Below are 15,852 nucleotides of genomic sequence, written 5' to 3' on the forward strand. Positions count from 1 at the left end.
TATATATAGTGGGTATATACTTATATACACACATACATACACACAAACATCAAGTACTAATTTGTTTTCACTCTGTCTAGTTTTGTTTTATTGCTTTTTAGGGTTTCGAGAGGTGCTTGGCTTATTTTCTTAATTACTTAACCTTTAAGCTTTATGTATCTGTCGTGCTATTGCTGTGATTGCATGAAAAAAAGCGATGATTTTCAACGCAATATTTTAATGAGGGGAAGAGAGATTTTGATTGAGTAGTCACCATTTAAAATATTTTGACGTGTTTAATTTGGTTATTTTGTTTTTCAAATGAAATCTTCTATATAACATTTCAGAAATTTAATCAACGGTGTGTTTAAAAAAGTACTGATAAATAAATTACTAAATATATTCTGAAAGACAAATTCTATATTTTAAAAATAAATCAATATACCAAAAATAATTGAAACGAACAAAACTAGGAATATCGATCAAAATCTTGTTTGGGTCGCACTCCTGGTTTTATAACATTAATAACTTATAAGTGGTTTAATTTGACTCAAATATTAAACAATATTACACTATGGTTTAATCGTATTTTTACTTCTTCTTTTTTTCAAGAAAAGATATATTGTGTGAATATTAAATTAAATAAATGATTTCCAGATTTAGTTGTTTATATAATAAAGAAATTAAAAGTATGCGAATGCTGAAGGGTGTGGCTTTGGTGGAATTAAATTATAAATAGTTTGTCCCGACCGAATGAAACTTTTTCCAGCTCCGGTCTGTTAATTCCTTCCCCACTCCACTCTTCCAATTAATTCAATATCCAATCTTTATTTTCATGGGACACACATTTTATTATAATTTATTACAAAGTATATCTTAAAATCATGATGATATATATTTCAGTGACAATGAAGAATAAGTGCTATCTATCATATTTTAATTTTGTCCAAAGTTAGGATTTATCGAAACCTTTAGTCGAAAAATTTTCATGTATCCTCTTAAGTCGATCGCCTAGATGATGTTAGACTACTCTTCCGTACCGAAATATTTGAAATATAGGGTAATTACATTGTAAGGAATTAACCCCAATTTTTATCAAACGGATACACCTTAACAATAGTTAAAATTCTTCGGTTCAGAGCTGATTGCACCATTTCCTAATATGTAAACACTAAATTATTAAGCTCGGCCCAGTTGTTATTGGGCCCAATTTCCATCAAACTGTGCTCAAGGCCCCAAGTTTCAAGATATTAGGGCCTATGTATCTTGCCCAATGTTTCAAGATAAAGCCTGGTGTCAAAAAAACAAAACAAGGTAGAACTTAATACGGATACCCGATCAAGCGAAGCTAAAAAATTTCAATTCTAGCATTTTTTTCGAGTGAGCTTGTCATATAGAGTATATTCGGTGTGCTTTATTTGACTAACTTGATTTAGCAGGTTATTGAGGTAGCTCGATTATTTACTCAATGTGTATCGAAAAGTAACAACTGCGAGTTCTCTAATAAAAAAAAATCAATTATTATGTATATTTTTATATAAAAAAAATTATATTACTTCCACCATTTATATTTTTATCCTCGTTGAAATTTGATATGCCTACCGAACCATCCAACAAAAAAAAAAGGCCCATGATGCGTATGGATTATTCTCCAATAAAATCAAAGTTTTCATTAAATTAATTAAAATATTTAAAAATACAAGGGGAAGTTGGTGAAAAATCATCGATCAAAATATTTCTTTGGGTTCACTCCCTACCCACAAAATTGTGGTACTATGTCATACAAAATGTGGTAGACTTCATGTGGAAATGTGGTACTAAAAAAGTACCCAAGGACTGAACACAAAAAAAATCGACGGCTGGGGACTGAAGGCCAATTTCCCTAAAATATAAACACACAAAATGGCAGTGGCCACTTGGCAGGATGATACAATCTGAAAAAACATCAGTCGCAGAAACCACCTGTTAACTAAAACAACAGGTTTAACTAAGGACCTAAAACTCTGATTAAATTGCCAATAATTAATCGTGATGGTGCATGTTATAAATATTTTTAAAGGGTGGTAATCTGGGGTTAACAAGTACTTACATATTCACATGCACTTTTCCTAAATTGATTATAAAATTAATGCAAGTGGAGTTATATTGTGATCTTTTTCTCTTTAATATATAATATTTTCTGAATACTCGTTGACAATAGACAGTTAATTTCGAAACGTATGAATTTCATTTGTGTGTGTAACACCGCATACATGTTTTTTTCCCACTAAAAATATTAATATTAATTAATTTTCTTTTGATGCGATGTATCACTAGCTGATAAATAAGTCGTTTTGATTATAAAATTCAAAATAAAATCATTTATGGGATTGGATTTATTCTTGTCAAGTAGAGGTGTAACCGCGTGCCAGAGGTATCGACTCGAATGAGGTTAATTAGACAGTGTTTAATTTGCAATAATTTATTTAAATGTTATGTTTAAAAATTATATATGAAAACTATAAAACATTTTCANTTTTTTTTTTTTTGGGTGCTCTTGTATCTATAAATTTATTGGGGAAAGTGAGGATTTTAGGTATGTAAGAGTATATGTTGTGGATTTTAGTTTATAATTTGTTAAATTTTAGTTTTCCTCTAATAATTTGAAGAAAAAAATTGGTTTCGATATATTTTTTGAGTGAGTCTCATGTGAGACCGTCTCACGGATCTTAATCTGTGAGACGGGTCAACCCTACCCATATTCACAACAAAAAATAATATTCTTAGAATACTTTTTTGTGGATGATCCAAATAAAAGATCCGTCTCACAAATACGATCCGTGAGACCGTCTCACACAAGTTTTTGTCATATTTTTTTTACCTGATATAAATAAATCCAATGAATATTTCTTATTTGGTATTTATTATGTTCTTGTGCATAGCTCATATGATGATAATAAAGCATATATTAATTTAAACTAAGCAATGCAAATTTTTTTTCTTTTCATTTCGAAATATTATACATAGTCCTAGTTTATTTTTCATTTTATTTTTGCTTAAATAAATTTTAATTAGTGTAACATGTCTATTTGTATCATATGAGCCACATAAAAGAAAAATAGTTTCAATAAGCAACAATTGGATTTGGAAATTTCGGAGAAAAAAATCCAAGTTATAGGATACAGATCAAAATCTCATGAGATAACGTACAAATCTCACGATATAATTATTCTAAATATCGATGTAGAATATATTTTTAAATAATTTTGATTATGATATGATTAAAATAATAAATATTTAAGTTGTTTAATCAGTGTAATGGAGTACCAACGCAGTTTTCTTGTTTATTTTCTTCTTCTTTTTTAAAGATAAAATGTGGTGACCGGAGAGGAAGTGGGTAGTTGAATAAAATATTTCAAATATATAAATTAGTGGGTAATCGTCATTTGAATTTTTGTACAGATAAATCAAGAAAAGGTTAAACATTTTAATAAAAATAAAAGGTGATAGATTTTAATTTGGGTGTTCTTATAAAATTGAGAAATAAATATTTATTCGGTAGAATTAATTAGATGAGAGGACTTAAAGCATAAGTCGGATAAGCACCACAGGCACCGATAAAAGCCAAACTACTTTTCAACCAATAGAAATCTTGAATATATTATTATGTAATAATTAATCGTGGCGATAAGTGGAGGGGTACGTGAAATACTTTGACTCCAGACTTTTCAAACACACACATCTACCAACACGAATCTAAAATCAGAATTTTCGAAAATTAATATTTCGTTCTTCCAATAACTTTTTTTTTCCAACGAATAATCTATAGCAAACTTTAATTTGTAAGTTCGATGCTCTTTTCATGTATATGTATGTATTCGATCGACAGGACAAAAGATATATATGGTTTGTTTATAAAATAAAAAAGACAAATGATATTATATTATATAATTTTGATATATTGTACACTTACCGTGTAAGCATTGATGACTGACGCTCACTTAATAGACGTTATAAAACGAATAAAATTTATACATCCAGTAAATCAATGTCATCTTATCGATAATTATATTAATATGCATATAACATATAAACTATGATTTTAAATTTTTTAATGATTGATTAAAAAAAAGTTAAATATATGATCAAAAAAGTTGTGTTAATGAGATATCAATCTAATCATTCAATTCACATCTCAATTGGCAAATATGGTGGGGTCGGAGCACCACCTTTTTTTTTCTTTTATTTGTTTTTTCCCTCTTCATTTTCGGGGACTTTTTTTTTTTTTTTTAGTTGAAATCACATATTATGCATTAATTAAATCAACAGTAGCTACATCCATCAACCACGATGGGTAAAAACCATTCATCCAACATGAACGAGAAGGATGAGATAAAGCAAAATGCGCCAAATAGTGCGCTAACTTGTTTGCATTTCTACTAACATGATTTAACTTTTTAAATCTACCAGAAGTTAAAATATCCAATATGTTCAAGACTAACAGTCCTTGATGGTTTCGAGCCTCAGACTTCGACATTACCTCTTTAACAGCATTACAGGAGTCCGAGAAGACCCAAACATCAGAAAAGTTACCTCTCACAGCAAGCATCAAACCAAAATGGATAGCCGAGAGCTCTGCCTCCAACACTGATCCTGGTCTACGTATGCCTATGGCTGAGGCAGCAAAAATAATTCCACAATGATTTCAAATCACAGCACCCACACTATATTTACCAATAGTATCATTAAACCCAACATCGACATCAAGTCGCCACTGCCCCAACGGAGGAGGCACCCACCTCATATCCCTGCTACTCTGCACCTCTCCTGAAGCTAAATTCCAAGCACATCTAGCAGTTCTAAATTGCTCAAGATATGACAATACCCACTCAACATTAATACATTTGTTGGGAATTTGGCTATTATGTTTTAAAATACAAATCTCTTTCCAAATTGTCCAAGCAAGCATTGCAAACAATTCAAAATCAGCAGTTGAAACTTAATCCATTAGGCACAACCCACATGATATAAACGACAGCACATCGCATTTCTTTATATATGGCCAAAAAAGCGTACCTTTCCAGATATGTCTTACAAGGGGACATTTTCGGGGACTTGAGATAATATGATATAAACAACAATGGCTTGTTGAAGCATTTTCGGGGACTTGAGAGCAAACTATGTAGGACTTTAATTTGGAAGTAAATGAAAAGAAGACATTTCATCCTACCATCGGGAAAATGTAACATGATTTGTTATATACAATTTTTAACGTATGATCGTATGAAAAATAATATGCCATTTATTGAGCATTTCGTAATAATAACTTTGGTTTGTTAAGTCTCACCGAAATTTATTTTCAGTTTTATTATGTATAATTTTTTTATGTTAATTTGATGATGCGTGATTATCAATTATTTTATTACAATGCAAAAACTTGCGTGAGATGGTCTCACGAGTCATATTTTGTGAGACTTATCTCTTTATTTGAGTCATCCATGAAAAATTATTACATTTTATGTTAAGAGTATTACTTTTTATTGTGAATATAAGTAGGATCGATCATTCTCATAATAAATATTTTATGAGACCGAGACTTCTATAATATAATATAATAATAAAATATTGTATATGACAAAGGAAACGAGAGATGATAATTGATAAGCAAGTAAACTCCGTCAACTCACGAAGCATTATTCGGTGTAGGCTTTTACTGATCCAACCCCACCACACAAACCGGCAACCGCCTTCCTGTGAAACCTACCGCTCAAATATGATCCAAATCATTCTCTCCTTAAACACCCAATAAGGTCGTGCACACAAAAAGATACGCGTTTTCTCTTTACTTACGTGACTCGCTTTATCGACGAAATACGTTGGAACAATGTGAGTTATGTAGCTGACGAGATTCTTGAGAGTTGGATTTGAGGCAGAGGCTTGGTACTTGTGGGCTTGCTTTTTTTTTTTTTTTTTTTTTTTTAACTGTTGAAAGGAGGTAGATTATAAGGAAGAGAAATATGTGGATTGATGGAACAGTTGATAGTTCAGGACGCCCAGGTCTATGTGGATTCTTGGTTGAAGCTTATCCCAAGAGGTATTCTTCCAAGATCCCCTCTGATTTGGTACTTTTCTTGGGTCTTGGATTCATAGATTGGTAATGTTTCCTCTGAGATACTTGTGAAAGACTGAGTTTTTATTGCTTTTAGAAACCAAGAGACGAAGAATATATAGATTTTGTGTCTTTTGTTTAGGAATTTCATTTGATTGATTTTTGGATTTGACGGGTCTGAATCAATGTCTCCCGCCTGTCTTTGGAGGGTGCTAGTAGATACGTGGGTTAGCTGCAAACTTCATCGTGTCTTATTAATTTGAATTCCCCTTATCTGTTTTGCGTTTTTAATTTATATTTTTCTTTCTAGATTATTACCTGGGGTTTGTAGAATTTAGTTTATTGCGTGTGAGTCGTGGAAAGATTAGTAAAATGAATCAGTCCAGGGCTTTAGTGGGGTTGGGAGTTTGTAGCTGGGATTGACTTTAGGGAGATATATTTATAAAGATTGTACTTTTCTCAAAATGTTTGCTGGGGTGAATTTTTTATAACCCGGCGTCGAGAATCGCCCTTAGAAAGGGGAAAAGCTTGCGGGGGATGGGAGATGCTCTTCTAACTGTTCTTTCAATGGAGAACCACCACCCTTCAACCCTCTTATCAATGGATTATAGTGCCTCGTCCTCACATGATGAATTAGACCTTGAGATGAATCGCCAAGTCATTTTAACACGTCCACCTGATATTAACTTACCTCTTTCTGCCGAAAGGAGCCCCCCTCCTCAGCCTTGGAACACTGAGCACTGTGACATTCTTGATGTTGGACTCGGTTCCCAGTTGTACGAAACAGAGAGTTTCCTAAGTGTCCCCAAGATTGGGAGGAAATGTGCCAAAAGGATTGATAGCATCTGGGGTGCCTGGTTCTTTTTCAGCTTTTACTTTAAACCGGTGTTGAATGAGAAATCAAAGGTGAAAATCATACGTGATCGTAATGGAGTTTCTGGGTTCGATAAGTCTGACCTCCAGCTCGATGTTTTCATGGTTCAACATGATATGGAGAATATGTACATGTGGGTGTTCAAAGAAAGGCCTGAGAACGCTCTAGGCAAGATGCAGCTTCGCAGTTTTATGAATGGCCATTCTCGTCAAGGGGAGCGTCCTTTTCCATTTAGTGTTGATAAAGGTTTCGTTCGGTCACATAGGATGCAGCGAAAGCATTACAGGGGACTATCGAACCCTCAGTGTGTTCATGGCATTGAGGTCGTTCCATCCCCCAATCTAGGGGCTCTTGATGAAGTTGATCGCAAAAGATGGATGGAACTAACGGGGCGGGATCTGAACTTTACTATTCCACCAGAAGCTAGTGATTTCGGGTCATGGAGAAATATGCCAAACACAGAGTTTGAACTCGAGAGGCCACCTGCTCCTATAAAGGCTAACAATAATTCAGAGTCTAACTCAAAGAAATTGCTCAACGGATCCGTGCTAAATCTGTCAACTCAGCCACTCAACCAATGCCACGAGGATGCGAATGACCTATCTCCCATCAGCAAACGGAAAAAGGAGTTCTTCTCACAAGGGAATGGTGATGATTGTTACTTATCCGTGAGTGCTCATTCTGATCGAATCCCAGATTTGGAAGTTCACTCAAACGAGCCACACTGGTTAAATGAATTCAGTGGGGTGCTTAGAAACGTCTATGGTCCCGTTACAGCTGCCAAAACCATATACGAGGATGAAGATGGTTATCTAATCGTAATTAGCTTGCCCTTTGTCGATCTTCAGAGAGTAAAAGTTTCTTGGAGAAACACAATAACACATGGGATAATCAAGGTGTCATGTACGAGTACATCCGGCACACCGTTCATCAAGAGACACAACAGGACATTCAAGCTCACTGATATATCCGCAGAGCACTGCCCTACTGGAGAATTTGTTCGAGAAATCCGACTTTCAACCCGTATCCCAGAAGATGCTAATATAGAAGCATACTACGATGGACCAGGAACAATACTCGAAATTTTGGTGCCAAAACCTCACGGGATTCCCGAAGAACATGAAGTTCGCGTGTGTCTTCGTCCTCACCATGGTGTTAATGATCTTATGTTGACTTAAAAAGCCTTTCTTCGGTGATGTGCGAGGTGATTGTTGTTTTCATTGTTTTCTAACATCCGCACCTTGCATGTGTTGTATTGATCCAACAAAATATGCATTTGAGTAGCTTTAGATGTAATTTCTTTTTGCTTTGGAAGTGAAATTTGAAGTATTGATGGTTTAACCCTTTCTCGCTTTTCTTCTCGAGGAAAAAATAAAAATCTGTTTGCTTATTTATTTCTGGGGAGAATTGGTGGACAGTACCCAAACCAAACTCAAATTTGTTCCTAATCTCTGAGAAAAAANAAAGAGATCTTTGCTCTTAGCCCCTCTCATGTATTATTTTCAAAATTTTATATTTTACTATACACTCTAAGGTAGGAAACGAATTAGAGTTGTGCTAAGTACTGCTGAAGGAATCTGCGACGGTGTCCATCGGTTGCANTCGAAAATTATGAATCCGAATTTAGTTTCGAGAAAAATAATTAACAAGAATTATTCCAATATTTTGGAATATAAACAAGGGAATCTAACTATTGTTAGAAATCAGAAACAGAAAGGGAAATCAGCATNAAGAGGTAAAAGATTTAATTTATTTTACGGAAGCATGATGGGTCTTAAATTTAAAGAAAAAATCGATTATTTAAAAAATAAGGTTAAAGGGTATTTTGGGTAATTAAAAATAGATTGAGAGTAGAAAGAAAGTTTGAAATGATTGGATACTGAATAGAAAATCTCCCGTATTTCTGGTGCAACGAATCAGCCGTGAACTTGAGTAATTTTATCTTATTTTGGAAGTCTTTATTTGTGTAAAAATCTATGTACTTATGGTAGCTTACGTAGCATATAAAATTAGTTGACACCGGCACACCCCACCGACCCTAAGCTTGTGCCAGTTGTCTTTTGGTGTATATACAATATTAATTAATAAATAGTTTATAATTGAAAATACCAAATTAGTTTACCCAATCCGATTTAGGTCGCAGGTTGGTGTTAGAGGCAACGTACACGATAGGCGAGGCAAGATTCAATTTTGGGTGCAGTAGAGACAAAATATCAAAAAATCTTTGACGTCGCTCGAGAAGTGAAAAACAAGAGTAGGGGGTTGGATTTTTACGATGCAAAGTATCATGTAAAGCCAAGCCCGTTGGATCATATGAACTGAAACAGCAGTAGTCATAATCATATTGATTGAAAATAAAATTGTAAAATGTTTTATAAAAAATTACGATAGAAGTGATGGAGGTAGACGATTCGAAGTAAATATCCAAAGATAATATTAAAAAATGTAAACTACCAACAAATTTGTTCACCAAAAGCAAATCAGAATGTTCTGTATCACCTAGAAAAAGAAGAAAAAAACAGAGAAATGAACTTTCCATTCAGTTTAGTCCACCTCCTCGATCTTTGGACGAGCTCCGCCTCCGACCGAAGCTGGAATATCATCATCTATAAGAACACCAGCACTACCACCCCGGTACATCTTTGCAATAATCGGATTGCAGATGCTCTCCAGCTCCTTCATCTCGTCCTCGAACTTGTCAGCTTCGGCTAGCTGATTCCCATCTAACCAATGAATGGTCGATTCAACAGCATCCTCCATCTTCTTCTAATCCGCTGCCGGGAGTGATGAAGCAATCTTCTCGTCTTTAACAGTGTTCCTCATGTTATGTGCATAGTTCTCCAAGGCATTCTTTGCTTCGACCTTTTTCTAGTGCTCCTCATCTTCATATTTGTTCTTTCCCGCTTCTTGAACCATCTTCTCGATTTCATCCTTATAGAGTTTGCCCTTATAGTTGGCGATTGTTATTTTGTTTTTCTGCCCTGTGGTCCTATCTTCGGCTGAAACATTCAGGATATCATTGGCGTCAACGTCGAAGCAAACGGTAATCTGGGGAACTCCCATAGGGGCTGGACTCTGTAGGAATGCCAGAGAGCTCGAATTTCTCAAGTAGGAGCAGGCTGGTTGTCTGAGTATGTGGAGAAAACCTACTGTTTCTTGGTGGGGATTGTTGTATTTATTAGGATCAAGCATACAGTCATGACACCACCAGCAGTTTCGAGACCTAGGGGGAGAGGGGTGGCATCGAGAAGCAAAAGATCCTGAACCTTCTCGCTACCCTCACCACTTAAAATGGCAGCTTCGACAGCTGCACCATAAGTAACAGCCTCATCCGGATTAATACTCTTGCACAGCTCTTTCCATTGAAGAAGTCTTGCAACAATTGCTGGACCTTCGGAATTCTGGTTGAACCACCATCAAGGACAACATAATGAACAGAGCTTTAATCCAATAGCCGGTCCATCTCCTTACAGAACCTTCTGTGCGCAAATATGATCTAAAACATGACGATTTTTCAAACACAAGAGTTGTCGTGCGCGCGCACGCGCGCGTGTGTATAAACAAAGTCGAGGAGGCAATCCACACTTGGTGTTATTGGTCTTCACGTTCCAGAATGTTCGAAATTCCCTGATTGTTTGTTTAGTAATATTAATCACTTTCAGTTGATTCGGCAGCGTGCTTGACGGCGATATCTCTTGTTCTTCTTCACCACAACCAAGCAACGGATTCATCCTTGCACACGAGATATACTCTTATAAAAATAGTGATCGAATCTCAAATTGCTAGTAAAAGAATTACGTGTAATGTAACATTGTGCAAATATAACATGTATCGGTCGTTTGGTTATTTTCCTTTTATGTTATTCATACCTTATATTAGTTTAATAAATAGTTAAAAAGCAATACTTTGATTTTACGAGGTTTTTATAAGAAACAAACTATTTTTCGATTTACTTGTCACAAATTCTTATTACCTCCAACTCCAAGGATAATGAAAGAGTGTTGTTATTGTGTAAGGAAATTCTTCCATATAATTGACTAATTTTGTATCAAATCATTCTTAGCAACTTTCGTTGAGGGTTGATATAGTATGAGTGAGGACGTGGGAATGAACTATCGTAGCATCAGTGATGATGATATGATAAATATTTTAAACGTAGATTGATGCACTTCTTGATTTATAGCTACAACTTTTTATTGCGAATTAATACTGAAAGTTATTACTCAATATATTTTGTTAAATATTTATAATTGAAAAAATTTCTTTAAGAAATACTTGAATCCAAAGCAAAAAGTTTTTTATTTTCAAGGAATCAAAAGCATATCTCGATTATAAAGTTGAAAAACTAATCTATAATTATGTTGGCAAATACATTACAAAATGGTTCATTCACTTTCAGAATGGATAGAAAACGTAATTTGAAAATTTGTTCTTCAGGTACATGTTGAAAGAAAATTTAAATATAGAAATAGAAATATGATTATATATGAATGCATAAGAGATAAAAAGATAAATTGAAATGAAATATCTTACAAAAAAAGAGTTCAGGTATTATTATCCAAATAACTCTGGTCCAAAATTTCACAGCAAGGCGAGATCAATTCTCTCACAAAATTAAGGTAAGATTGCATAGGTTCATCCCTGAAAATTCAGTCAAGAAATCCAATCTGAAACAACTGTACTCTTAGTTGCTTCTAAAAATGTATACCCAACCACACTCTTCAGTTGCCCTCATACTTAGGATCTGCCAACACGTAGTGATAGGCAATCACCAGGGCAAATATGAAGATACCAAGAAAGTTGGCAATAAACCCCAGATCCTGATCATCAATCATCTGAGAATACAAGCAAAATAACGATCAACACCGTCGGTATACCTGAAGAACATATATGATCATCGAATTTCACATAAACAAGCAGTTCACAGAATGATTACAATACAGCATCAACTATCTAAGGTTATTTTCCCTCTTTATGTTAAAAGAATAACTGTTAAAAGCCGATATATTGCCGTCAGAGTACAGAGAAAATGTTACGGTCGATGAGGTTGATATTGCTAAAATCCGAACCTTGTGCGCAATAATTTGTTCCTCAGACTTCAATCTTCATGTTCAACGACTCAAAAAATAAAACAAATTTTCAAAATGTTACACATTCATCAGGTTCCTACTAAATAAGAAAAATGCATTGAGAAAGTAAACCAGTGGCATGAGTTGGTTTCAGGGAGTCTTGGTGTAAAAAGGCTATACTATCTCATCACTCAAAAGTCAAAAATACTTTTAAATTGTATTTATTATATACTAAGCACAGGCAGGAACGATGCAATAACATGTCATTCTAGCAGCATATTCTAATCACATTCAAAAAATTCAACCCCGTCAGAAACTTTGTCACGGTGAATCCTCAATTAACAAAAAAGGGAAAGGAGATTCTATTCAAGAATGAGGACCGTAAGATTGTGAAGCTTACACTGCAAAGCAAGATTAGAATAATTTCCACACAGAATAGAGTAACTCTATTGCTGATCACACGAAATTTCCAGGAAAATGATAACATGGCATTTATTCATAGCTGATCACATGATTATTACAAAAACTAATTCTATTGTTATTCCAGATTTTCTTGAATTCTTTTTTTCTTTTAGAATAAGGTCTGTTACCACTTTCCTCGAAAGATATAAAATCCAAACTTAATCACGAACAAGAACTACTGGTCCATACTACATGATCGCAAGCTGCAACTACTCCTCACTTGTTGCTGGTACAAAGCCATCCAATTCGGTTTAAATCTATCCGTCTTTCCTCTAATATACCATACGCAGAATAAAGCAACTTAAAAATGCATAATGCCAAATGGAACCATTAACTAAAACAATAATTGAGAAAATCATGCTTATAGCAGATCGAAGCATCAAAATCCCACTCATTTATTTTGGTTTATAATTTGATATGTCGAGTTTCCTTTTCATTATTGTCGATTTGCCGCAAGAACAAAAGCTGGGAAAAAAAATATAGTACTGTTAATTGTCCCACATCGATTGGATAAAATAACCTGAGAGTTGCATATATTGGCTTGGGCAATCCTCTCATCTTGAGCTAGCTTTTGGGATTGAGTTAGGTCCAAGTTCCATTCTTAACATGATATCAGAGCACAAGTTCTATCGTTATGTGTTGGACTGCCTATAGTTAGGCCACCCGTTCTGCCCATAGTTGGGTCATTTGTAAACTCCACGCTCCAGATGTTCATTCCTGGGCGTGAGAAGGGTGTGTTAATTATCCCATTGCATATATTGGCTTGGTCAATCCTCCCCTCTTGACCTAACTTTTGGGGTTGAGTTAGGTCCAAGTTCCATTCTTAACAAGTAATTTAAGTCCAAACAATACTCGGCACAACTAATAGTTAAATTACTCCTAGTTGATCCCCTATCGAACTTAAAAGTTAAAACTGGGAGAGAATTAATCGATGGACTCTTTCTCTGTTAAAGCCAAACGCGAGAGGGAAAAAAAGAAAAAAACCAGCAAAGAATTTTACAATTCTCTAAAATCGGCATTCAAGTAAGCAAAAACAAGGCGAACCCAGCCACCCAGGCCCCAGCGTCATCCAATGAAAGGTATTAAAAGCTAATTAACGTAAGTCAGCCCAAAATATACTAAATCTTCAACTTCATACGCGCGTATTATTGACCAAAAAATATATAATAGAATACAGAGATCACGACACCATCAACAATTTTCATCTTCTGAAGAACGTTACAGATCAAGGATCTGGTAACAAAAATCGAAAAATAAAATCCGCTAAATGCAAGGATCTTCAAAATCATAAACGCAACGAGAAACTAGAAATTGGGGGCAAAAAAAAAAAAAGAGTCCTTGAGAATCTTACGATTGTGGTTCGAGAAAATAACAGCGCCGAGCGAACTAGTGTAATTGAGTGTGTGATTCTTGGTCTGCAAAAAGTCTGTCTAAGTTGGAAACGTTTTGTTCTTCGAAACGCTGTCGTTTCGTGTAAACTTGGTATGAAAAAATTTAACCGAGTGTGGCTGCTGGGATTCGAGCCCAGGTCTCCACGGCCACAACGTGGAATTCTTACCACTAAACTACAGCCACTGGTTGATACATTGAATCCCACTTATATTTATTTATTCCCATATTACATAGCATGTAATTGATTTAGTCACATGTCCATTATATGAAGTATCTACTAATTACTGAGGAGTCTACAGGTCTTGAATTTTTTGATACATTAACATTAATTTTATTTTCTGAAATATCCTTCATATACTGCTTGAAAACAAAACGTGATGTTGGTGCTCAGCAGCAAAATGGTTTCGTGGCTTTCGCTTGGAGTCCCCTACAATTTTGCAACTGATGGTATGTGAAAAATCAAGTTTGATACATGACAAAGGCAGTGTCTGTTGTAGCATCTAATATGCACCAAGTCGATGATTTGATTTATTGGGCTAGCTTTTTATTAAGTCTTAAAGTGGTAGCTTGATTTGTTAAATTAAATAGCACTCTTGTTCTTTTTCACTATGATTTGATATTGAGTTTGCATTGTAATTTGGAGGTTTTGATCAAAATTCCATATCAAAACAAAACAGTTCTGACTTTCAGATTTTTTGGTTTGGTAAATCAAATCAGTACGTTCTATTCTGATAAAATTTCGTTAATTTGTTCCGATTTATGTTTTTCCTCTTCAATAAAAAAAGAAGAGTATAATTTGATGGAAATGATCTATTATTAATTTAAAAGAACAATGTCCAAATCCATAATAATCTTGGATAACAATAACAAAAGTAGCGGATCAAATTACTAGCTAACACCAAACACCACCTGTTCTTGAAAATTAAACAAAGTTCGATCTCTGAAAAATTAGATAATTTTATAGCACATAATTGAATACAGACTACTGATTTCGGTTACATATTAGGGTACTTGAATCAGCTGAAGTTTTTGTTTTATCCTTTAATGGAAGGACCATCAGAAGTCATCGGCAATTCTTTCACCGAGGCAGGAGGTTGAGGCAGCCGACAAATTCCCCCGCTTCTATTGTTTGGTGGGGCATATGGGCCTCGGAAAGCGGTGGCATCCCCTTGCTGACGTCTTTGGCACCAATGCCCTCGGGCAGAGTGGCGGAGAAGTTATCCTGCAACACAAAGACGCATGCGAACTGATCTTAAAAAATTTATTTGATACGATGAAGATATACATTCGAAGAGGCCATGCAAAATGATTTTAAAAAATTTATTTGATACATTATTATTATCTGGATTAATGATTATATTTCAATGTGGAACTCAATATACATGATATTTTGACTGCTAAATTATTTTAAAAATAGGATATACATTCGAGCATAATTTTTTTTACAATATCATGTAAGTCGTGAATTTTTATGAGACGAATCTTTAGCATAATCTGTTTCATATATATAGATCCGAAAGACCGTCTAAACGAGATTTACTCGTATTCAAGGAGTGAGTCTCATGTGAGACCGTCTCACGGATCCTAATATATGAGACGAGTCAATCCTACAAATATTCACAATAAAAAGTAATACTCTTAGCATAAAAAATAATATTTTTTCATGGATAGCCCAAATAAAGATCTGTCTCACAAACTACGACCCGTAAGACCGTCTCACACAAGTTTTTTCCGTATTTAAGAGCCTCTAATTTGTATAATCAAGAAACAATGCCATATATTCTATTTGTATTGCGATTGTGCATGATAATAACAAGAGTTTTAATATTTTTCTCCCATAAAGACCAGCTGTGTCTCGATCTAATCATTATATATTGTTTTCATTTTTTGAGATCATGTTTAATGTGTTATTTTTTTAAAAAAAATTATCACACATATTGTATATTGATTATAAATTAATAAAGCACGCGCAAAGTACGTAGCAGGAT

General features: G+C 34.6%; 3 protein-coding genes, 1 non-coding gene and 1 pseudogene across 5 annotated transcripts; 1 reads left to right on the plus strand and 4 right to left on the minus strand.

Moving 5' to 3' along the window:
• Positions 1 to 4,264: 4,264 nt before the first annotated feature.
• On the minus strand, positions 4,265 to 4,927 carry LOC140959436 (uncharacterized). The gene is made up of 2 exons (XM_073417268.1): positions 4,693 to 4,927; positions 4,265 to 4,632 (listed from the first exon to the last, which is right to left on the minus strand). Exons 1-2 carry the CDS (start codon positions 4,925 to 4,927, stop codon positions 4,265 to 4,267), a joined length of 603 nt encoding a protein of 200 aa, XP_073273369.1.
• A 717-nt stretch (positions 4,928 to 5,644) lies between these two features.
• On the plus strand, positions 5,645 to 8,335 carry LOC140959125 (uncharacterized). The gene has a single exon (XM_073416897.1). The coding sequence runs from the start codon at positions 6,605 to 6,607 to the stop codon at positions 8,117 to 8,119; it is 1,515 nt and encodes a 504-aa protein (XP_073272998.1). The 5' UTR covers positions 5,645 to 6,604; the 3' UTR covers positions 8,120 to 8,335.
• A 1,114-nt stretch (positions 8,336 to 9,449) lies between these two features.
• On the minus strand, positions 9,450 to 10,404 carry LOC140959438 (heat shock 70 kDa protein 4-like; annotated as a pseudogene).
• A 1,047-nt stretch (positions 10,405 to 11,451) lies between these two features.
• Positions 11,452 to 13,983, minus strand: LOC140958466 (dolichyl-diphosphooligosaccharide--protein glycosyltransferase subunit 4A). 2 transcript variants are annotated; one of them, XM_073415913.1, is made up of 2 exons: positions 13,824 to 13,983; positions 11,452 to 11,776 (listed from the first exon to the last, which is right to left on the minus strand). In XM_073415913.1, exon 2 carries the CDS (start codon positions 11,774 to 11,776, stop codon positions 11,663 to 11,665), a length of 114 nt encoding a protein of 37 aa, XP_073272014.1. In that variant the 5' UTR covers positions 13,824 to 13,983; the 3' UTR covers positions 11,452 to 11,662. The 2 variants fall into 2 exon arrangements, with proteins under 2 accessions (XP_073272014.1, XP_073272015.1); XM_073415914.1 differs by having other exon boundaries at positions 11,452 to 11,818; positions 13,824 to 13,881.
• TRNAH-GUG (transfer RNA histidin (anticodon GUG)) lies at positions 13,976 to 14,047 on the minus strand. Its single transcript has one exon. It is a non-coding gene; the product is annotated as a tRNA-His (tRNA).
• Between the last annotated feature and the right edge of the window lie 1,805 nt (positions 14,048 to 15,852).

The sequence above is a fragment of the Primulina huaijiensis genome, chromosome 15 (genome assembly GCF_012295235.1).
Source record: "Primulina huaijiensis isolate GDHJ02 chromosome 15, ASM1229523v2, whole genome shotgun sequence".
Taxonomy (NCBI): Eukaryota; Viridiplantae; Streptophyta; class Magnoliopsida; order Lamiales; family Gesneriaceae; genus Primulina; species Primulina huaijiensis.

What these genes read in the sequence shown, in the direction of transcription:
- LOC140958466 (XM_073415913.1), bottom strand. Translation starts at nt 11,776, where the DNA reads ATGATTGATGATCAGGATCTGGGGTTTATTGCCAACTTTCTTGGTATC.
- LOC140959436 (XM_073417268.1), bottom strand. Translation starts at nt 4,927, where the DNA reads ATGCTTGCTTGGACAATTTGGAAAGAGATTTGTATTTTAAAACATAAT. An exon ending in TGGGTTTAATGATACTATTG is followed by an intron (nt 4,633 to 4,692) that starts GTAAATATAGTG and finishes TTGCTGCCTCAG; the next exon opens with CCATAGGCATACGTAGACCA.
- LOC140959125 (XM_073416897.1), top strand. Translation starts at nt 6,605, where the DNA reads ATGGGAGATGCTCTTCTAACTGTTCTTTCAATGGAGAACCACCACCCT.